At 40.2% G+C, this 23,463-nt stretch overlaps 1 protein-coding gene across 1 annotated transcript in view; it reads left to right on the top strand.

Annotated features, from left to right (window-relative positions):
* LOC117510617 (guanine nucleotide-binding protein G(q) subunit alpha) overlaps positions 1–23,463 on the top strand; it is an 85,251-nt gene that overhangs the window by 20,273 nt on the left and 41,515 nt on the right. Inside the window, exon 3 of the mRNA XM_034170411.1 lies at positions 12,188–12,372. Within this exon, the coding sequence (XP_034026302.1) occupies positions 12,188–12,372 (185 nt within the window). The remainder of the gene's footprint in view (positions 1–12,187; positions 12,373–23,463) is intronic.

Genomic DNA, 23,463 nt, shown 5'->3' with positions numbered 1-23,463 from the left:
TCACAGGCGAATGACGTCACCGACAGGTGTGGAAAAACTCACGCATGCGCACGAGGGTTCAGGCATGTCTGACATAAAAACATATGAATGAAATCCATATAGTTTTTGAAAAAAATAAAAAGGACCTATACTTTATTGACAGACCTCATATGTACAAAACTGGATATTAATAAATAAAAGTACGTAATTCTTTCACTAAAACATCAAATCTAGGCTTGTATCTCAGATGTACTTTGTGGCAAATTGAAGCTGAACTGTCTGGTCTTTTTAAGAAAATCCTCCTCTATACCACTTCATCATGAAGTTGTATAACTGGGGACACAAAATATCATATAAAGTCAACATTAATGATAATAATATTAAAGCAAACAGTTCTGGTATCAGAATAGTATCGGTATTGGCAGTTGGGCTGAAACGATTAATCGAGTAACTTGAATAATTCGATTTATAAAAAATGTTTTTGACTCGAGGCTTTAACGCTGTAGTACACACGCCAGGCCTGTATGTGGCACTGTAACGCTCCCACAAAAAATGGACAAGACAATGGAGAATGCACATAATCAATGTAAGAGCTAATCAGTGTAGCAGGCAACGCTACAACTTCAAAAATACGCACGCTGAATAATGGCTGAAGTCACATGGCACTTAACGAAGGGCAGTGAAGCACAAATGAAACAAGAAATCTGGACTTTTGTTGGCATCATTTAACCTTTGCGCAGCTTTGTTCCTGCAGCTGACGCTTCGTCAGGATTGTTAAAATGTTGAAAAATTTGAATGAATGCCACCGAAAACCTCAATTCGTTTGTATTTTCATTTTGCTGTCGCTCTTGACAGTTTTATTATCGTTTGCTTTGTTTTTGTAACGTTAGTGTTTAGTTTGATGTCATTCGACCAGCTGAATGTTTTCACACAGTACAGAAGCAGTTTCTGAGCGCTGCTGCATTCATGTGCCCTTGGAAACTACAGGGCAAACTCTGCCTGTTTGCTTGGATTTTCTTTTTTTTTTTTCTTTTTCTTTTTTTTATCTGGGTGGGGGGTCAGCTTCACTGGGCTCAGGCACCTTATATAGGCCAGAATTAATCTTTTCTGTGGATACAGTTATTTTGCCACAAGCAACTGCTGAATTTGAAACAACAAAACAGTTGTGTAATTTCTGACGATACTTGAATGCAGCAGCAGTAGCTCCTGCGTGCACTTATTATTTTTTATTAAATATAAAAACATGAGTGTAGGAATGGCAATCCAGCCCTTCGGTACATGTGGCAACAGGTAGATGATTCAGATGATTATATAAAGAGCTGTTCTGGAAGGTAGAATTCACATTGTGGATTAGTGGCAGCTCATGGAATAACCACACATGGTGACACAATGCGCATTCACACGGACTGATCAATTTACTGCTCTGATATAGTCAATCATCTTTACACTTATATTTATTCCCCTTTTGACAGTTTTCTGTTATCAGTATAACAGAAAACTTGGCTTGGTAACGTAATACAGTGATAGAGCAGTCAACACGGCGCACCTTTTTTTTTTTCTTTATAAATTGGCGCAAGACATGCCCAGTGTGTCGTCAGACAGTGAGGATTCTGATGATGTGGAGACGATCCCTCTTTTGTTCTGGACGAGGAACCAGAGCAGGTGGGGCCACTGGCGTGTACGCAGATCTCCACAGCTTCTGTCTGCAGTTTCTCCAAAACTCAGGCGCTATGAGCTGCATCCCAACGCAGAGTCCTATAACGCAGAGATGCAGACACACACTGCTCCAGCTGTGGCTCCAGGTGCGTTTCGTTTAAACTGTGGAGATCAACGTGAGCTTCGGTTTCGTTTTGTTCCTCTTTCATCCCTTTTGCGTTCTTGGTTCGCAGGCTATTCGGTGATAAAGCTCGTTCGCCCCCTTTTTCTCAACGAATTGTGACTTTTTTACTTCTTTCCCCTTCTTTCAGGAATCGTCGTCTGCTGTGTGACCGGGCTATAAAATAAAGCATTTTAAGAGACAGAGGGTCCATGCTGATCTGAAATGGACTTATTGCGCATTTAAAGTGAAGCAGTGTGTTTTGCACATTTAAAAAACAAAAAACAAAACAGTTTGGTCCACTGCTCTCCACCTCCACAAATGACGTGAAAGGACACATACTTTAAATGAATCTTTTTTTTTTTTTTTAAAGCTGCATTTACACATAACGACGGCAAGTCACGAATGCCACGAAGTATACATTCTTGGCTGCTGATAATGAATGTGATGTTTCGGGGCAGAGATGTCAGGTGTCCTCAGGAACTGCTGCAAACTGTTACCACGCATTATGGTTAATGGCACGTGTTGCTGGAGAATTATCAGGAACCATTACGCACAGTCAAGAAAAATGTTCTGCGTTGTTGCACATTGTTAATTTCTGTCATGTTGTGAATGAGGTGAATTGTCTCCACACACACCCATATTCATCCACCCATCAGTTGCAGAACAATTCAGATCACTCCAGTTTGCTCCTCAAAATCCACAGCAGAAGAACTTTGTGACTGCATGCTTAGTTGGGCTCTGTGCCATGGAGTAGCGCAGAGAGGAGGAGGAGACGAGCGAGAGAGAGCCAGATGTGTGGCTCCACGCGGCTCTCGTCTCACGCGTTTTCCCACACATCAGGCACATGCAGCAGGTGGAACACCTGCAGGAGCGTGCTGAGGAGCACTGGAATGAAACCTTTAGCCAACTTGGCGTCACTGTCCTCCTTCAGCATACTGCAGCAATGAAACTGAATGCGGTGCAGCACGGTTTAATTGTGCACACGTCAGAGAAGAACGCTGTCACACTCTATTAAGGATCACCACTAATCAAGACAGATCAACACGCTCTGTTGTGACCTTCATGACATGAGGCGAAATGAGGGTGGTGCGTGACATTCGTGGAAGATTTTTTTTTTTTTTTTGACAGGCAAAAACATGTTGCACCAAAATCACGAATGTCACGCACTATTAAGAAACCTATTCAGATGCGTTAAGAATGTCAGCAATGTACCAAGAATGACGCAAATATGACATTCGTAATGCATCCTGCCTATGTGTAAACACAGCATTAATTTGCTGCACAGTTGATTCATCAGTTCAGCTTTCGTGGAAACGCTGCACTCCACAGCCGTTTTTCACAGGCTGTGTTCCCCTTCACATGCAGCCTGTCTGCAGACTGAGGATTTCACAGACCGCCTGCGCTTGTGGTCTGGTACGAGGAACTCAGCACTCCCCTTGCCCTCACTGCGCATGCATCATTTCAGAGCGTCGTTGTGGGTCGTCTTGTGTCACTATGTCACTGGTTCTCTCCCTCAGCCCCAACCAGTCCCAGCAGAAGACTGCCCCTCCCTGAGCCTGGTTCTGCTGGAGGTTTCTTCCTGTTAAAAGGGAGTTTTTCCTTCCCACTGTAGCCAAGTGCTTGCTCACAGGGGGTCGTTTTGACCGTTGGGGTTTTACATAATTATTGTATGGCCTTGCCTTACAATATAAAGCGCCTTGGGGCAACTGTTTGTTGTGATTTGGCGCTATATAAAAAAAATTGATTGATTGATTGACTATATGCTGCTGCAGGGGTGTACTTGTTGAATTCTTGTTGTTTTATGTGGCACTTTGGTCCTGGAGAAACGTTCTTTCACTTCACTGTGTACTGTATACTACTGTGCATGGTTGAGATGGCAAATAAATTACTACTACAACAACTACTCTTTACTGCATTGCACAGCTCGGCTCATTTGACTGAAGTCATTGTCCTCAGGATTTCAAGTGTTAAAAATTTAAAAAGAGTAAGGCCCTTAGGCTGCTCCCTTGTTTTCACTTGGGGTCACCACAGCAGATCCGAGAAAGACCTGCATGTGGAATTGGCACAAGTTGTTTTTTTTTTTTTGTTTTTTTTACACCGAATGCCCTTCCTGACACAACTCCACATTACATGGAGAAATGTGGCAGGGGTGATGTTTGACCTGGGAACCTTCCACACTGAAACTAAGGGCACTAACCATTTGGCCACCATCATTCATCATTATCGTCGTTCCTCTTGGCGCGTAGGCCGCTGACAACAGTCTGCCAGATTCCTCGGTCCTGGGCTGCCCTCTTCAGTTGTTTCCAGGTGTATCCCATCTTCTTTCTGTTTTGGCCACCACTGGGTTATTTTTTTTATTTTTACCTCCGCCAAGGAGGTTATGTTTTCGGTCGCGTTTGTTTGTTTGTTTGTCTGTCTGTCTGTCAGCAGGATAACTCAAAGTTTTGAACGAATTTTGATGAAATTTTGTGGAGTGGTTGGAAATGACAAGAGGAACAAATGATTAAATTTTAGTGGCGATCCGGATCCTGATGCTAACGTGTTAGCATGTCTATGGCATTTTCAATGTTAAAAGTTAGCATTAAGTAGTTGCAGCTGTCATCACGTTCGGGTGCATTTGTTTTCAAATTGTAATATTTCTTAAATTTATTTTTGAAATTTTGTGGAGTGGTTGGAAATGACAAGAGGAACAAGTGATTAAATTTTAGTGGTGATCCGGATCCCGATGCTAACACATTAGCATGTCTGTGGCATTTTCAATGTTAAAAGTTAGCATTAAGCAGTTGCAGCTGTCATCACGTTCGGGTGCATTTGTTTTCAAATTGTAATATCTCTTAAATTTATTTTTGTTTATATATTAATAATCTAATGATTATTATATACAATTTTAGAGAAAGAGACAAAAAGAAATAGATCACTGTGCCAAGGAGGGAATCTCTTTAGGGTCAGTGACCTGATGGCCTTGTTTAGAGAAGTGTTTCATAAATGTTAAAAAAAATCATATACGTATTTGCAGTTTAGTTGAATAATAAATTGAATTTTGTCTCTTATTTGTTTTTGTCTATAAGCACATGCAATATCAATGTCAGTGCTCAGATTACAGTAGGTTCTGGGAAAGGTGCAACTTGCAATAAACTGCAATGCCAAGCGCTATGGATACATGCTATCCAGTCACAGCAGATGAAACTTTTTTTTACTACTGAGCAAACATCATTGTTAGACTTTTTTAGGTTCAATGATTCCACAGCGTGTAGATGTTATGGCGTCAGTGACCCCATGGCCTTGGTGGAGGTTTGCACTCTGAGTGCTTCTAGTCATTAAAAATAAAATTGTTTATTTGAAAACTATGACTAGAAAGTCAGTAGCCTCAGAGATTGCTTTATGCCCTATTTCCACCATATGAATCATTTCCGTGTTGAGACACTTGAGTGTCTCCACCAAGCTTTTGTGTAAGCTTCAACATTTGCATCAGACACAACTAGGGATGGATATTGGTAAGATTTTATCAATACCTCCTGTGAATTTTCTGTGTACTAAACATAGGCTTTACGGGTTTTCTATGTCAACATTTTATTGAGTCTTAAAGTAAATAAATATGAAATTGGTCACTGGATCCTTGAACTCCGGACATAATAAACTCTACATGGTGGATCCTTGATCTCTGGACATAAATAGAAACAAAAAAAAATCTGTAGTTTTTGTCAAAAGAATTTCCTTTCAGACATTATTGGCATGAATGTCTTTCCATACATCTGAGCTGAGCTCTTGCAGCTGGCTGCGCTGCACTTCAGGATGTAATTCATAAAGAACGTAGGACGTCTCATTTTGGGAGGAAAAAAAACCTTTCAGTTGATTGTAGTTTATTGGCTGTATTACCGCGTTTGGAAAGAGGTGTCATTTTACTTAAAACAGTGATTTGTTTTGAAGTTATTAATTCGACCTGACTCTCTCGGCAGAGAGCCGCACAGCGTTTGTAGCTGTGCCAACGGAACGGAGGATGACAACAAGACAAGAGTTCCAGTTAGTGACTTTAATCCACCCAAAAGTGACTCACGATTGATATATTTTAATGGCTTTGAGAGGGGTTAAGAAGCAGACTTGCCGCTTCTGAAGAGCAGTCAATCAAAGAACCAACAAGCCAGCGGATCAAAGCAGTGGTTCATTGATTCAAGCTTCAAAGTGGAGTCGCGCTGCAGAAGCGGTTGATTACAGACCCTGAAGCGCGTCTGTAATCAACGTAGAGAAATTATCATTTTCTCGACAAACACCCTCAAAAACAACAGCCGCTCTGAAGGACCGATAAGGGAGTCATTAAGCAAAAAGGCTGCCGATGTCGGTGGATTGAATCATTTCTTAACGATACCTGAAAAGAACCGGTACTCGATGCGCAACCCTAGACACAACTAGGCCTGCGCAGTTTAGTTGGTTTATCCGGTACACGGTATAATTTTGTCCGACGGCAGAGATTTGGATTCCACCGACTAATCGCGATAACGGCTGCAGAGTTTTTCGATTCAGGGAAACTCCTCTCTGAAGCGGGTGTGTGTGTGTGGTTCTCTGAGAGAACCAATTTGCTGCGGCAGACAGAGGTGTTCTGAGCTGAGGTGACTGACTCTCACTGCTGTTTATGCAAGTTTGTGAGACACCTGTTCTGTCACTAATTGCAAAGCCATTGTTTATTTATTTCAGCCGATGCACTGGGGGAAGGTGGAGGCTTCATTGCGACCCGAATCAAACATTTGAGAAAGCGCCACGTTAAATATCGCAAGGGTTTTTTTGTTTTTTTTTTAACTGTATTAGAAAAACAAAATCAGCCAGGTAACGTCAATTTCCCCAAACTGACTTCAAATCTGAGTAAATTAAGTATTTTTTTAAATAAAATGTTTTGGTGGTTTCATGTTGTTTTGTAAATGAGGAAGTGACTGTCAAATCTAGGCTTGCATCCTAGATGTACCTTTGGCAAATTGTACCACTAGTTTTGAGATCTGCACAATAAATGTCAAAATTACATATCGTCTGTTTATATTTTTTTGTTGTTGTTGTCATTTGTATTTATTTATTTTGATCAGTTTACCTTTGGTAAGGGACCCATTCAGAAACACATTATCATTTTTACACTTTAGTATATATCTTGATATATACCATTATCGTGAAGGAATTCAGTTTATATTGCAATATGAATTTTAGGTCATACAGTGTAGTCCTAGACACAACTGACGTATCCACACGGTATAATCTTGATGTGCATGTTTTCTGTGCTGTGACACCATCCATGTCACATGGAAGCCGTAGGTCCACGTAGGTCAGTGGTGTTGTTGTAGTAGTAAACGATGTGGCAGAAAGTTTGTTCATCCTGCAGAAAAATGAGCAATACAGTAGGCACCGGAAAGCTGATTCAAGCTGTAGAAACAACCAGCATGGTACAATAAAACCACAGTGACTATGATGTTGATTCTGACTTTTCCTCGTCCATTTCATTTAGCAGCATCATTGCAATGTTTGCCATACTGCACCCAAAAGTTGATCTTGCGATTTTAGTTCTAGATATGTGAAATTTCAGGCTAAAAAAAAAATGCAAAAGCATAATGTTTGTGTAAACAATCAAATGCAAAATGATACGCCGACATTAACACTGATGCAGATGCAAATGCTTGGTGGAAACGGGGCCTTAGAATACAGGCAAAAGATTTTTAGACTTTTAAAATTTATTTTGCCAGGGGTGGGGGGGGGGGGTGTTCTGCGAAACATGGCAAAGTCATTAAACGAACACTAATGTTGGGTTTCAGCTGTCCAACACCACAAAACTCTCCATACAGGTTTACAGCATTTTTCATGAAACCTATTTCTGTCTAAACTTGAAAATGTAAGTCAGTCCTTATAGGCCCTGGGGCCAACTGGGCTGGTGCTGATCTCCAGTTTCTATGGTGTGAAGCAGAAAAGAGGCCATGACTGTCTCTGGATGAGATACCAGTCCATCACAGGTTACTCCCCAGCCAAAACCAATACCCATTTTACAGCTGGGTGGCGTGAGACAATGCAGACTTACTGTCCTACATTGCATGTGCATGTTTAACTCACCAAATGTAAAGTTTTACACATTTTAAATGCAATTATATGTATTAATACATAGTATACTTTTTAAAAACATTATAGTTAACCTTACCTTAGCCTAGCCGTCCTCGTTGTTCTGGCTGTCCCATAAAGTGCAAGCAAGTGCAGTAGTATGAAGATTATTCTCTCTCCTTATTCAAGAACGCATGCAGGTTATTTCCTTATTATTCAAGAGTGTGTTCTTTCAGTTTGAGAGGTTGATTTATTCTTTTCACTCATTCTGTAAAACTCAGCAATTCCTCATTCAGATCATCATTTTCTTGTTTTACAGCAGTTGGTGTTCAATATCATTGCACATTTTGTATAATGACAATAAAGTGCATTTTATTATATTAATTATCACCTTCTGCTTAAGAGTATATATCAGTTTTAGCCATTTTAGCACATCTAACACTGGTGAAAGCCAATAAAGCCCTTGTAGTGGAGCAGAGAACTGTAACAATCTTTCAGTCAACAAGAACCAAAATTGGCACACGTACTTCTTAGGCATTACTGTTTTGAAAAACCCAACTGGCCACTTGAATTTTCAGTCGATGACCAGGTAGGGGACAATTGAAGAATTACACAGGAATCAAAATTTTAAAATTATTCAATCACATTGAAAACTACACCATGTTATTTGTCTGATCATAAAGATTCCAAAAAGATACAGACAGATTTCAAATATATTTCATATTTTAGACATATTTTGTTTTCACCTGCAAAAAGTCTATAAAATTGTTTTCGCCAAGACAGTTTTTGCTATCTTTTAACAGTGTTTTAACCATGATGCATCTAACTCGTCCCAACCCCTGAACCAAACAATGGCCCAGCTTTTCACACAGAAATAGTTCCTGTCACTACCACTGAGAGGAGAGAGATGTTTTTGGTTTGTCACCAGCCCAAGAAAATGGGTTAAGAAGAAGGCAGCCAACAAATTGTGTGTGTGTGTGTGTGTGTGTGTGTGTGTGTGTGTGTGTGTGTGTGTGTGTGTGTGTGTGTGTGTGTGTGTGTGAGAGAGAGAGAGACAGAGAGAGAGAGAATTTCTTCCAATGTAGGATGTTGTTATGAAGGTATGAGTCAGCTTTTTTTTTCTCCCACAGGAAAACTCACTTTGCCCTCTTTCACATTTATGGTTCTAAATGGTTTTGAGTCAACAGTATGCTGAAGTCCTTCCTTTCAGGGGTTCAGGTGTGATAGTACCTGTGTTGTGTGAGTGTGCCTACAGGATAAGGTGGCATATAAACTGACAAGTTTATTTTTATCTAGCAGATATTGCTGTAATGTGTTCTGAACAATGTCTATGGCAAAATGGTGAAGGGCCTTTACAGTCATTGTACATACAAACAATGAAATTTGTCTTCTTCATTTAACCCATCCTAATTACACTACGAGCAGTGAACAGCCACAGTAAGATGCCCAGGGACCACGTCCACATGTGGAGATGCTGCCTTGGTCAGGAGCAGACTCCAGGGATGCTTATTCGCAGTCTTTGGACGATTTTCCATCTTTTTGTAAATTCTTGCCGTCTAAAAGAAATGCAGGGCTGTGAAAAATCCGTAGCTTAAGCTAAAGGTAGCATGTGGACATCGCAAACCTTTAGAGCACTAAAGTTTTTAAAAGAAGACTTGTGCAGCGTGTCTCTGTTACGGACCGACGTCGGACACAGAGAAGATGGTGAGAAAGATTGTTTGAAAAAGTCTGATAAGGACAAGAATCCATGGAATTGTCACTGGCTTCATCAACACACCTGAAAGATAAACGGGAAAAGTGAACTGTGCCCTCAGGAAACACGGTAAGAATTTTTCTCTCTCTGGAAAATAAACATTGTGCTGTTCAAACAGGATTTTAGAAAAGATTGTGGCTTTTTTCATTAATCTAGACTTTCTTTCACTGGGGAAAAAGACTGGCTTTGAATGGATTTAGGCTGCATGAATTTACACAAGAATGTACATGAGTTTTTATGAATATAGACGCTTTTCATGGGAAAAATACACTGGATTTACAGGAATTTACACAAGAATATGTGGCTTTTTTACTATAAGGTATGTTAATCAATAAATACATTTCTGTATAATAAATAAATTCAGGTTCAGATTCTTAGAGGTGTTTGGGCTCAGACTGAGATGGATAATTTAAACAAATTTAACATTTTATTGTGCATTATTGAATGAATAATAGTAATCGAGTGGCTTCAGTATTGTGGTATGATATTATGATATATCTCTTTACCTAGTCTGAAAGCAGTTATGAAGTTATTTATAACATTTTAGTTGAGAGTTATGATTTTTAATTGCCTAGAATGCACCACAGGGCACTTGTATTCTCAAAATTTTCTGGGGCCTTAGCTTTCCAAACGCCTATAGCATTTGGGGTAACTTTTGCTGTCTTGAATATTATAGATGAATCACATTGCTGTCTTTTTTTTTTTTTTCTCTCTCTCTCTTAAGCATCCATGAGACTCTAAATAAGCATGTTTTTGCTAGTGGGAGGAAAATGGAATGCCTAGAGGAAACCCACACAGACACAAGGAGAGCATGAAAACCCCAAACAGAAAGGCCGGGAAACGATCCCAGGACCTTCTTTGCTATGAAGGAGTAGTACTAACTGCTAAGCTTCATGCTGAGACTTAAATTTACAAATTTTAATCTTTATTAATACTTCGATTAAATATTGAATGAAGGTGCATAGAGAGGGATAAATATGGAAGAAACTAATGTCAGTATTTTCCCAGTCTGTAATCTTGGCCTCATCACTTCAAACGCTGCTGAGATTGATGGCATTTTTGTATGTGCGTGTGTTTGAGCTTCTATCTACGCATCTGGCTGGGATGTACAATGGTTGTTGGAGGTTTACTACATACACTCATTATGGGCATGAATGACATGGTAATTTTGAGCTTTTAATGATGTCTTTTAACTGTTCTTTTGCTAGGATGGAAGGATTCTACAGCATACATCATTAATGACTTAAGAACTGGGTGTACAAGTTTGAATTTAATTAAAATTTTCTCTAATTCACACAGGGTCAGAATTGTATATACATGCTCAAACATACATTAACTTAAATCTTTTAAACGGTAGTGCTGAAGGTCCTACATTGTCTTTTAACATGACAAGGCCAAGGCCTGTTAACTCCACATTAGTGCACATGATTAACTACAACTGGTAATTTCTCTTTTCCAACATAAAAATTGTCTAAGAGCAGTCATTGGACTGATCAATACTCAAGGAACACAGTGAAGATATAACAATGAGAATGGCAAGTTTGCACAAGTTTGGAAGGTCTCTTGGAGCCATTTCTAAACAGTTACAGATTCTAAGATCATTAGTTCATGCAATTGTATGGAAGTACAACTTAGTCGAATGTGTCACCACTTTGCCCAGGTCTGGAAGAAGACCCAAACTGTCAGCCGTAGGAGAGGGTTGGTTAGGATGTACAGGAACAACCCAAGAACCACCAAGGCTCAGACCTGCTGTAAACTGCTGAAACACTAACGTCACTGTCCACAGTGAAGTGAATCTTACATCACCATGGACTGAGAGGGTGCCTACCAAAAAAGAAGCCCCTTCCTCTAAAATCTACACTTTTCAGCTAGACTAAAATTTGCAGCTGCTTACAAGGACAAGACAAATACCTTCCGGTGAAATGTTTTATGGTCAGATTAGACAGAGGTTGAACTGTTTGACCACAGTGACAAAAGGTATGTTTGGAGGAGTAACGGTGAAGATTTTAAACCTAAGAACACTGTACCATCTGTCAAGTATGGTGGTGGTAGCATCATGTTCTAGGGCCATTTTGCTGCCAGTGGTACTGGTGCATTGCACAAAGTGTATGGAGTAATGAAGAAGTAGGACTACCTGCAAATTCTTCGTCACCTCAAATCCACAGCAAGACATTTGAAACTTGGCCACATTTGGGTGTTCCAACAGGACAATAATCCCAAATATATAAAAGTGGTTGTGGGTTTTATGTGTGTATTTGAGCTTATGTGTCTAATTTTGATCCTGTGTGGATAAGAGAAGATCTAAAAATAAATTCAAACTTGTGCACCCAGTTCTTGTTTTTTTAGTCATTAATGACATATGCTGTACAACCATTCCACCCTGACAAAAGAACAGTTCAAAGAAATCATTAAAAGCCCCAAATTGCTATGATGTTCATGGCCATGATGAGTTTGTGTAAACTTCCAACCACAACTGTACTAACCCACTTACAGGCATTTTTGCTGTCCAAAGTATGAATGTGTTAATTGGTTTGATGAAATTATGTACTAACTAAACTATTTGTCTGTCCCAGGCACTGGGGAGAGTGGGAAGAGCACATTCATCAAACAGATGAGGATTATTCACGGTGCCGGTTATTCTGATGAGGACAAAAGGGGTTTCACCAAACTGGTCTATCAAAACATCTTCACAGCCATGCAGGCCATGATCCGAGCCATGGAGACACTCAAAATCCCCTACAAATATGAGCACAACAAGGTAAATCATAACCTTTCAGGAAAGCACCAGTTCTATAATAAAATGGAGAGGAATGCAGTATAAGGGCATATATGCATATTAGGGCTGTCTCTGATGTCATATTCTGGGCTTTGACTATTTGCAGGTTATCAGCAGTAAATAGTTGTAGTTGCAAGTCCAGCTCAGCCAGATCGTTCATCTGAAAATATCATGGGTCAATTGACAATGGAGTGTTCTGGCCAAGTTATTAATAATTTAAGAAATATTGGATGAATCATTGATTTAACTGTTTTGGGTAAGTTGCAGATGTTTTCCAAGCAAAGTAAGTCTGCATTTTATCATGCATGATGTTACTGTTTAAACTGGGTAAAAGCATCTTCAACATGGTGAGGGGATGACAGACATTAGTTTTCTCACTCGGTTGTTTTTTACAATGTAAAGCCCTAATGTATACGCTGCCTGTGTATACAGTTCTGTCTAATACTGTTGTACATTTGGTCCATGCTGTGAACACACAACACACTACATGTGTGCCAGAGGCGGTTTCTCTAAGACTGCAAGGGAAGCTCAGCTTCCCCTAAAATGTAAAAAAAAAAAAAAAAAAAAAAAAAAAAAAAAAAAGTCAAACGTGCAGTTTTTTTTATCATTTCATTGACTACAAATGCATTAGAACACGTTCATCTTGAAGACGAGTTCATTCAAAATCAGCTACTTATCACAAATCGATTGACTCTGTTTTATTAACTTCTCATAAATCTTTTTTCTCATTTAGTCTGTGGTCAATGCATTTTCCTGTAGAAGCCGAGCGTCTGTTCACTTCAATGGGACTGCCTGGAACAGTTTTTTTTCACTGCCATGAAACGCGACAGTCATTGAATAAAGCCACAATGACTGGATGATCAGTTCAAAGGCTGAATCCTGTTTTGATTGACAGCTATTGGAATGTGAGAATTATTTTGCGTATTTATGCATTTTTAAATTTATGCCAAAGTGTTTTGTATGCACCATGAATCAGTCTGTTTTAAAGGCGCACAGAGAAGCACACTGGATTAGATGTTAAGTGAGAAGATCCAGGTGAGTTAATCTCTACTTCGTTCTTCAGTGTGTGCAAAAGTTGTTGCACGTTAATTGACGTCCTGGTTCGCAACACAACATCAAAGTATTCATAATTATAAGTCTATCTGGGCATATGTAGTAATAATTAGTGGTTGCTTATGCATTTTATTAATGAAAATTAGTGACTGAGAAAAGACGTTTTGAACAACGGAATCAGTATGAAGCAATGGTTCATTGTTTTGAACCTTTTGATACAATTAGATATGGTGACATCTGCTGGCCAATCTTTAAAATAACATTTGCATGGAACAGTGTCATGAAACAGTCATACTCTGTTATGTATGTTTAATAATAAAGGTTCTATGTGCTCCTTGAAATTTTTTATATTTTAGTTAAAAAAAAAATTAAACACTAAGCCACCGTGCTTAGTGCTAGCCCTGTTGCCTCACAGCAAAAAGGTCATGGGTTCAATTCACACCTCTGGCCTTCCTGTGTGGAGTTTGCGGGTTCTCCCTGTGTTGGCGTGGTTTCCCTCTGGGTGGCTCCGACTTCCACATCCAGAGACATGCAGGTTTGGTGGATTGGAAACTTTAAAATTGTCTGTAGGCGGGTGTGAATGTGTTTGTTTGTCTATATGTGGTCCTGCGACAGAGTGGTGTCCTGTCCAGGGTGTACCCCGCCTCATGCTCTCTTTCTGCTGGGATAAGCTCCAGCCCCCCATGACCCTTAATTGGAGTAAGGGGTTGAAGATGAGTGATAGTATACTTGTAAAAGTAAGTCCCTTTAGCCGCTCCCTTGTTTTCACTCAGGGTTACGACAGCAGATCCAAGGTGGACCTGCATGTTGATTCTGGCACAAGTTGTATGCCGGATGCCCTTCCTGATGTAACGCCACATTACATGGAGAAATATGGCAGGGGTGGCGTTTGAACCGGGAACCTTCCACACTGAAACCAAACGCGCTAACCACTTGGTAATTGTGCTATCATAAAATGCTGTATGTAATAGAGATAATTATTGTGAAATGCTTGTGCAACGAGGGACTGTTATGACCATTTTACATATTTGAATTTACATTTAAATAAATTAACAAATTTTATGATGTAAGCCACACACATAAGGTCTAACCTTACCAACCCCCAGAATAAGCACACAGGTGACAGTGGTAAGGAAAAACTCCCTCTGAGGAAGAAACCTCAAGCAGACCAGACTCAAAGGGGTGATCCTCTGCTTGGGCCATGCTACTGACACAAATTATAAAGCAATTCACAAAACGAATATACAGGAAATGTTGCCGGTGCACAGGACAGGAGGGTTTCAGAAACGGACACCACACCCATCTCTGGATGGAGCCGCACCTCAAACAGAGAAAAAAACAGAATCAGGCATCAGAAAGACAACAAATACAGTGTATTTTGTCAGCATTAAGTAACAAGAAGAACAAAAGAAATACTAAGGTGATCGCCGGCCACTAGCCCTAAGCTTCACTAAAAGACCCAGAATTTAGATAAAGTTGAGGCCTTGGCCTGCTCCATTTCCTAATAAAATGAATTAAAAGTAAAAAGTGTAGAACTATACTACACCAGTATGCTAGCCATACGAAAGGGAAAATAAGTGCGTCTTAAGTCTGAACTTGAAAATCTCCACAGAATCTGACTTTTATTGGCGCAGGGAGATCATTCCACAGAACAGGTGCACGATAAGAGAAAGCTCTGTGACCCACAGACTTTTTATTCACCCTAGGGTGAATAAAAGTTATGACGTCAACCACCCAAGGGCACTCCCAGTAATCCAAAAATGATTCTTCAGCCTATCGAGTAGAATATGACGATCCATGGTATCAAACGCAGCGCAGGGTTCTCCCCAGACAATGGAACAATGGTGTTGCGCCATCATACTCTTATGACAGCGCCGTTATACTGCGCCATGCTCAAATTTGTTTTTAATCCAGAGGGTCTGTTTGTGCTGAACGAAATGCTGCCTGCTCACCCCTCCCCCGCCAGCAGCCAGCCGATCAGAGCAGAGTCACACCGCAACAGCTCAGAGAATGAAAGAACAAACACTCCATCAAAGTCTTCCAATAAAAAGAGCTCCTTTTGCCTGCGTAGCTAGTGACACATTAAGGCTTTATTTTACAGATGAAAGCTTTCATGTTTCCAAAGTTTGCTCAAATAAAACGATATGAGAGTGACGAGTCGCTTAAGAAGAAAAAACTAAACTGTCAACATGACAGAAAAAACTCTGCCTGTCTTACTGGATTAAAGGTACAGTGTGTCATTTTTGAAGAAGAGAGCAAATGCTATGTCCATCAAATATTAATGTGTTTTTAAACTGTTCAATGTTATTTATTTTTATTAACTTAGACAGAAACATGCAAAAAGAACTTTGATATTATGTGTCTTTTTTTGTCTATTATTCTTGCTTTCAATGCATCTAAAACCAGTCAAAATGACTCGTAATGCATGCCGCCTCGAGTGACAATTGCCAACAGCACCTCTATACTAAAAATTTCTGGGGAGAACCCTGCAGCACTAAGTTCTTACAGCACTGGAACCGTAGTGGTGTCTGAATCCATTGCAAAAAAGATCATTCACCACTTTAGTGAGAGCTAAATAACTCCAATGGCTCAAAAAGATTATTCTCAGTAGGTTAGTCCACAAGCTGCTGTGAAACTACTTTTTCCAGAATTTTAGAGCAAAATGATATCGGCCTATAGTTTATCAATACGCCAGGGTCAATATTAGATTTCTGAAGTAATGGTTTAATCGCTGCAGATTTGAAACATTTAAGAACAGATCCAGAAGTTAATGAGAGATTAATAATTTCCAGCACAGTTGGCCCAAGAGTGGGCCACAGGTCCTTAAATGGTTTTGTTGGTATAGTATCAAATAAGCAGGTTGTTCTTTTGGTAGACGTTACAGGTCTCGTCATCACGCCTAGTGGGATACTATCAAATTCTGTAGATCTCGGTAATACCTCATTAATGGCACCCACCTCAATAGCAGGCCTTAGTGGCTGGGTTAAGGCATGCTGGGATATGTTTAACCAAATGCCTTATATTTTCTTCTCGATGTAATCCAGGAAATCTTGTGCTGTAAAAGGAGAGCGACTTACAGGTGGCTATCCATGAATAAGTGTTGCTACCGTGTCAGACAAGAACTTTGAGTTATGCTTGTTTTTGTTGATCAAATCAGAGTAATAGGTCTGCTTTGTAGCCAGCAGTGCATGCTTATAATCTAAGATAGCATTACGCCACGCAGGGTGTAATACATCTAATTTTGAACTACGCCAAATCTGTTCTAGACCTCTACCCTATGCTTGAGGTCACGCAAGTAATCATTGAACCAAGGGACTGTATTTTGGGGGGGGGCCTGGTTTTAATAAAGGTGGGCCAGTCATGTCGAGTGTAGTTTTGAGTGCTGAGTTTAAACTATCCACAAGACTGTCTATTGATTATGCATTTTCCAAAGGGGAAGCTAAGATATCAGGCAGTCGAGCTTTGAGTTCAGTCGTAGTTGAGGAGTTGATGTGTCGCCGCAGTGATAAATAAGATTGTTGTTCCACTAAACATGGCAGCAAAACTATAAACCTAATAAGTGAATGATCAGAGACCACCGATGCAAGAGGCATGATGTCAGTATTCGTGACAGCAATACCATGTGCAAGAACCAAATCCAGGATATTTCCACTAATGTGCATCGGGTCCTGAAAGCATTGCTGAAATCCTAATGCATCCACAAATTACATAAATGATTTGCAGAGGAAATCAGAAGGCTTATTTATATGAATGCTATATGAAGTCACCAATAATCAGAGTGTTATCTGCACTAGTTGTCAAGTTAGAGATGAACGCACCAAATTCATCTAAGAATTCAAAGTATGGGCCAGGGGTCTATATACAGTAACAAAATAATACGGCTGATTTTTATTCTTCTGACCTTGGCAATACATAGCATCATGGGCAGAGCGGAGAGTCAGTTGCTCAAACGAGTTATATTTGTGACCCCCAACAGCTAATAAGCTAAACCTAGATTCATAAATAAGACCAGGGATGAGGGACTAAATGTGTATGCTGGTGGGCAGGCCTCATTTAAGGGGAGGGCAGCTGTAGGTTTAAGCCAGGTTTCACATAACCCAATCATATCTAAGTGATGATCCATAATAATAAACCATTAATCAACAATGATTTTGAGGACAGTGATCTTATGTTAATGAGACCCGGACTAAGGACCTCAGTGGGGTTGACAGTTGGACTGTTTGGATTTAGGGGTGTTTCCAGAGTAGCCTATATAAGATGCCTGGACGTACGTTTAGGTTTGAGACATTCCACGCGGGTTGTAGGTAGCAGACATGAAATATTTGATATTGCTGGAACAGCCAGTGGGCCATCCTCAATTTCAGTGTCATCCAGTGTAGTAATGGGTATTAAGTTTGCAAAGCATATCCCTCTATGATTTTTAAGGACACCTCTACGGAAACAGTCCACAGTCTCAACTTGATTCATTTCCCTCCCTGGAAGATAAACTGCACTATTGCCATAGTGGATTAGCTAAGCTAATGGATTCCACACCCACATTTGTCATAAACCTTGCAGGGTCTCTAATCACCTGTTCCATGGCCTGTTGTAAAATCCTAATGTTATCCTCCCTGTAAAGCGCTGTCTGTGTTCACAGACAAGATGGCGGCACCTTCCCCAGTCCGGCATCAGCTAGCCATGGTGGCCCCAGAACGAAGGCCAGTTATCAATAAAGCTGAAACCTTGCTGGCTACAAAATTGCGCCAGCCAACTATTTAATGATATCAGCCTGCTAAACACCTCATCATTACCCTGGGAGGGGACGGGACCAGAGACTATTAATTGATGCTGACACATCTTTATGGCAAGGTCACAAGTCCTCTCTCTGTCCATTTTGTGACCTCTGAGTGCTTCATCCTGACATCATTGGTGCCGACATGAATAACTGTGACTGTATCTCGTGTCATGTTCCTTTGTCTGTCTACCCTTCTGCAGCATCAACACCCTAAGATGGGAGGCAGTGTCGGGAGCTCTGGCCCCAGGAATAAATTTTACGTCAACCGGTGGCTGTCACCTGACTTTGCGGGTGATACAATCCCCTATCACTAAAGCCCGGCGTTTCAGCGTGGTGATAGGAGTTGAAGTCACCCTTGGGCTCAGAGAATTCACATCAGGCAAATCCGAGGGGGAGAACCGATTCACAGTTCATAGTGGCAAGTGTGATCGGGGTATCACAACCGGGCACCAAGCCCTACGTGACTTCCGCCTAACCACAGTCCGAAAGCCGTTCTCCACAGCTGGCGTTTCTAGGCTGATGCTAATGGGCACGCTAGCCGGCCCAACACGAACCTCGTCTGGAGCGCCTGTAACCTTTGTCTCCACTACGGACACGGCTCTCTTAAAAGAGCCACCCTAGCTGCCTGCATCATGCAGGATTTACGTAAAGTGTAAAGTAGTGTACTTTGTGCACCAGAAAATTCAAGAGTATAGACAAGCAACCGCAAGCTAACCACTAACGAATATGCTAACCACTCCTAAGGTTCACACAGGAGTAAATTAATGAGCTAAAATTCACAGCAGTTACACTGAAAAAGTAACAGATGTATTAGACTGGTAGAAACAGTAATAAAAAGGAGGGAGGAATAAAAAAAAACACTCCTAAAAGTAAACCACTCCTAAGATTAACAAAAGAGTAAAGTAATGAACTAAAATTCACAGCAGTTACGCTGAAAAACTAACAGAAGTATTAGACTGGTAAAAAAAATAATAATAAAAGAAACGGCATTGGGGGCGGTGGAGTCGACCTAGCTAACACAAGCTAACCGCTAGTGATTCACAACAGGACTGTAGTTAAATAAGATTCAGAATAGATACCCTTAAAAACCAAAAGGAAATGTTAAACAGAAATAAAAGAAATGAATAGCTACAACCTTGTAGGGATTGGAAGAGCGTCACAACAGCAAACAATCAGTCGGAAGCAAGTTGTCAGATCTGTGAGCCAGTGCCTTCAAAATGTCTATTTGTCCACAACCCAATATACACAATATTTTGTTTACTGTCATAATCTAGTAAAATAAACCAGAAAGTATTCACGTGAGAAGCTGAAATCATAGAACTCTTTTTTTTTTTTTTTTATGTGACTCAAACAATCAATTATGAAAATAGTTGTTGATTAGTTTTCAATTACTTAATTTTTCATGCAGCTCTACGAATGACATAAGCATATTAGATCACTTGTGTAACAAGGTCCACTGTGTACGCATCTTCAACCTGATATGATATGAGAGACGAGAGTGAGCACTGCTGTGTTTTGGCCGACAACTGTAAAACTGTATTTGGAACAAATGCCATCAGTGTGTCCTGTCTATCTGAGTTGGAACAGGCATCCATAATGGTTTCCTGTTCCCTTTTGACACATCCGGTGTCCTTAAACCACTCCAGCTCTGCCTGTTTGTATTTCTGTTTGTGTTGGGGTTTTTTTTTTTGTACACTCGATCCAAACATTCACACAGATCAAAACACAAATATTCATTTTCATGAACACATGGCAAACCTGACTGAAACGAATCACCTAAATTTGAAATCATTTATTTGTTTCCCTCTCTTTCTCTTTTTTTTCTCTTCTTTATTTAGAATAGTTACAGGTGTAGCGGAACCTTCTTTGGGAGCTGTTAGCATGACCTCTTACTGTCAGTTTATTCCCTGTGAGATGAAAGGAAACAGAACTTTAAGATTGTCATTTCTAGAGCACATTTTATTATTCTTCCACTTCTCTGATGTTGATTTGGAGATATTATAGCAAATTGGGTGGATTTAAGCACTGAATTTTCAGTTATTATATTCCGCAGCATTGTTTTCAATCACTTCTGTGAAAATACCAATCACATGCTTCAGTAGAGAAGAGTGTGCACTGACCTCCTGATGTGATCCACTAAGCTGGTTGTGTTTCTCTACTAATCTGTGACTTAATCACATTTCACAAAACAGCTTGTTGTCATATTGGGCTTTACTCCTTCAGACAGCGAATCCCAGAATGGCCCCAAAATATGGATTTGGCTTAGACAGGTGCCATTTGAATCTGTGCTCTTGTGACAGATCACAAACCTTTTAGTTTGCTTTCACTTCCTGTTCAGTGTCTGCACACTCATAAAGAATGAAAGTAAATGTGCTGTTTCAGTCCACACAGTAAAATAACAGAACAGTATACATGTAGTAATTTTACATGGTGAAATTATTGATCCTAGGCTCATTATGATATGAACATAATACAAAGTGACTATTTTATTTAGTTGGGCAGTAATTTTATGTTATGGCTATATGAGAGAGAACAATATGGACTTCAAATGATTTTCTTTTTTATTGTTTCACTTAAATACTGTAGGTTATGAATGTAAATGTCTGCCAACTTCTGTCTGATGTAGCTGCAGTATATTTAAGCTACTCATGTTTTTAAGATGTGCTGTAATATCAGTATGAAAAGAAACGCTGTCTGTAAACTCCGTTACACTTACATTAAAGCTGTCTGATAACATTGGTCAACATAATTTTTCGTGCATGGATTTTTTTCCAATGGATTTTGAGTAATTTGGGAGCGCTGAAGCCATATCTGGTGTTAGTTTTTGCCAATCACATCATGTTTTGGAGATATGAAAACTTATTTCTCGTATCAAGCATTGAAGCAAAAGCTGCAGTCTCACACACCTCTTCGGCACCATAAACAATATTACGGCTCTTGTTAACATTTTGAGAATCTGGTTTAAAACTATGCTTTTGAAGCTGCTTTTGTGCATGATTAGTGGTGTCAGACGCATGAGTGAATGAGCAGCTTTTGCGTAATCCATAAGGAACATGCAGATTGCAAAAAAATTGTGATGTGATAGAGGAAATCTGAACTCATATTCAAATTCATCACCCCAGAATTACCCTAAATCGGTTCTCAAAGTCCATGCAAGAATTTTTTCACCAGTACATGATTATTTTGCATTGGAATATGTATTTATGATTAGGGATGTCCCGATCCGATCACAGGATCAGAAATCGGGCCCGATCACGTGGTTTCAGACTTGATCAAAATCGGACGTTGCATCCCGATCAGGAATCCGATATAGATTTTATCCTCATGATTTTGATCAGCGCTATTTCAGGCTCATTATTGCAGATTAATGGGCCTTTCATGCGTTGGAAGCGTCAGAGGCGTGAGACGCGTTGCTTTTTAGAGGCGTCAGAAGCATCGCTTTAGCTCTGCTTTTGACGCGACGCATCTGACGGGAGCGCGCGTTGCCGCTTGTCGGCAGGCTGACGCAGTCAAAGTTCAACCCAATCTTTTTTTTTTAATTGAACAAAATAAAAAACATAAGTTCAATTGGACATTCTCGCACACGTGTGCGGCTGAAACCGATTCCAGAGGAGAAAAGGGAACAAGAGTTGCGCGATGAATTTGTGAAGAAGAGGTGGAATTGTAACCCGGACAGAGGTGGGGGGAGTTACGCGCGCAAAGTTTCTTTCGCAGAAAAGCTGTTTGTGTGTTTACGCGCTCAGCCTGACGCGTCAATGGAATGACAAGAGGATGATGGACACTTTCCCACTGAAACGCTTGCTCAGTCATCCTTCCGTGCGCAGCAGGACCCGGTGCTGACCAAGTCCTCAGGATGATGATCTGTCATCTGATTAACAAAAAGAAAAAACAAATTGTCCTGTGATCGTTTGTCTGCAAAACGGAGCGAGAGATGGTGTGCGCACGAGCCACGTGCACACTCATCACATTTAGGAGCGCGTCTTAAAGAGCTTCCGTCTTCATTCACGTTCACTGTGCTGCTCTGAACTTGTTGAACACTGATAAACGCTCTGAGTTGTGACGTAGCTTTGCTCTGTCTAATAGGAACGACGTGTTGGGCCAAAACACGGCACTGCATTTATATAGCTCTTTTCCATCAGCATCAGATGCTCAAAGTGCTTTACAATTATGCCTCACATTCACCCCGATGTCAGGGTGCTGCCATACAAGGCACTCGCTACACACCGGGAACAATAAGGGATTAAAGACCTTGCACAAGAGCCCTTAGTGATTTTCCAGTCAGGCAGGGATTTGAACCACAGATCAGTGCAGAAACCACATGTCTGAAGAAAAATCCTTGGAAATGTTGTGTTGTTGTTGTTTGTTACCTCAAAATTTCTGAAATATTTCATCTATAAATTAAAACCACCTGTTATTTCACATTAGATAATTTGTTGTTTAACATAAGGAACCTTTGACATTTATTTTTAGACAAATAAAATAACATGGAAATTTGTACATTTTTTTAAGTCTGGTAGATTATTACTTGATTGTTCAAGCTACCTCAAGGAGAAGTGCACTATTTAAAATAAGGTGACTAAAATGAAATTATTATATATTTAGCGTTTGTTCATTGTTCATTCAGTTTTTTAAAGTATCGGATCCGGACTCGGTAACAGAGTTTCACACATTTTGACCCGGCTGTCTCTACCCACTTTGGGGTCTTCCTGAATGAGGTCTGTCTATCATGAATCCAGTCTCGATGAACTTCTTGTGGGTGTTGAGGATGGCGTTTCAGTCTGGTGCATAATGTGGTCCATAGAGTGCCCGAAATTGTTGCTGCACTGCATTCACCTCCATCCATGCAGCAGTTTTGCACCTCTGTTCTAAAGCATGGCATTTCAAGAAAACGGAACACTACAAATTTGCACTTGGAAAAAATTCTCAGTCACTGAAGAGGGCAACAGCACAAGATTAACACCCTAGTCGTATACCTGTAAAGAAAAGAGAAAATAAAATCCCTGATTGACTTTTGAAACACCCTGTACAATCATCAACCTCCAAATGGTTACCAGTAGGTGCGATTTCCCACCATGAATTGCGGGCCATTTGTGCATCTTTTTCAGATTCTGTGTTTATAAAGTTGGTCATATTTGCGGATTTTTCTAAACTAAACGTATTTGATCCATGATCAAAATGTTATTGGTGGGCGCACTGCAAAAACTATTACAATATGACGGGAGAGGAATGAGTGACAAATCGCAGCC

Source organism: Thalassophryne amazonica, chromosome 5, assembly GCF_902500255.1.
Source record: "Thalassophryne amazonica chromosome 5, fThaAma1.1, whole genome shotgun sequence".
In the NCBI taxonomy this organism is placed as follows: domain Eukaryota; kingdom Metazoa; phylum Chordata; class Actinopteri; order Batrachoidiformes; family Batrachoididae; genus Thalassophryne; species Thalassophryne amazonica.
This window is presented reverse-complemented; position numbering and strand designations above follow the sequence as displayed.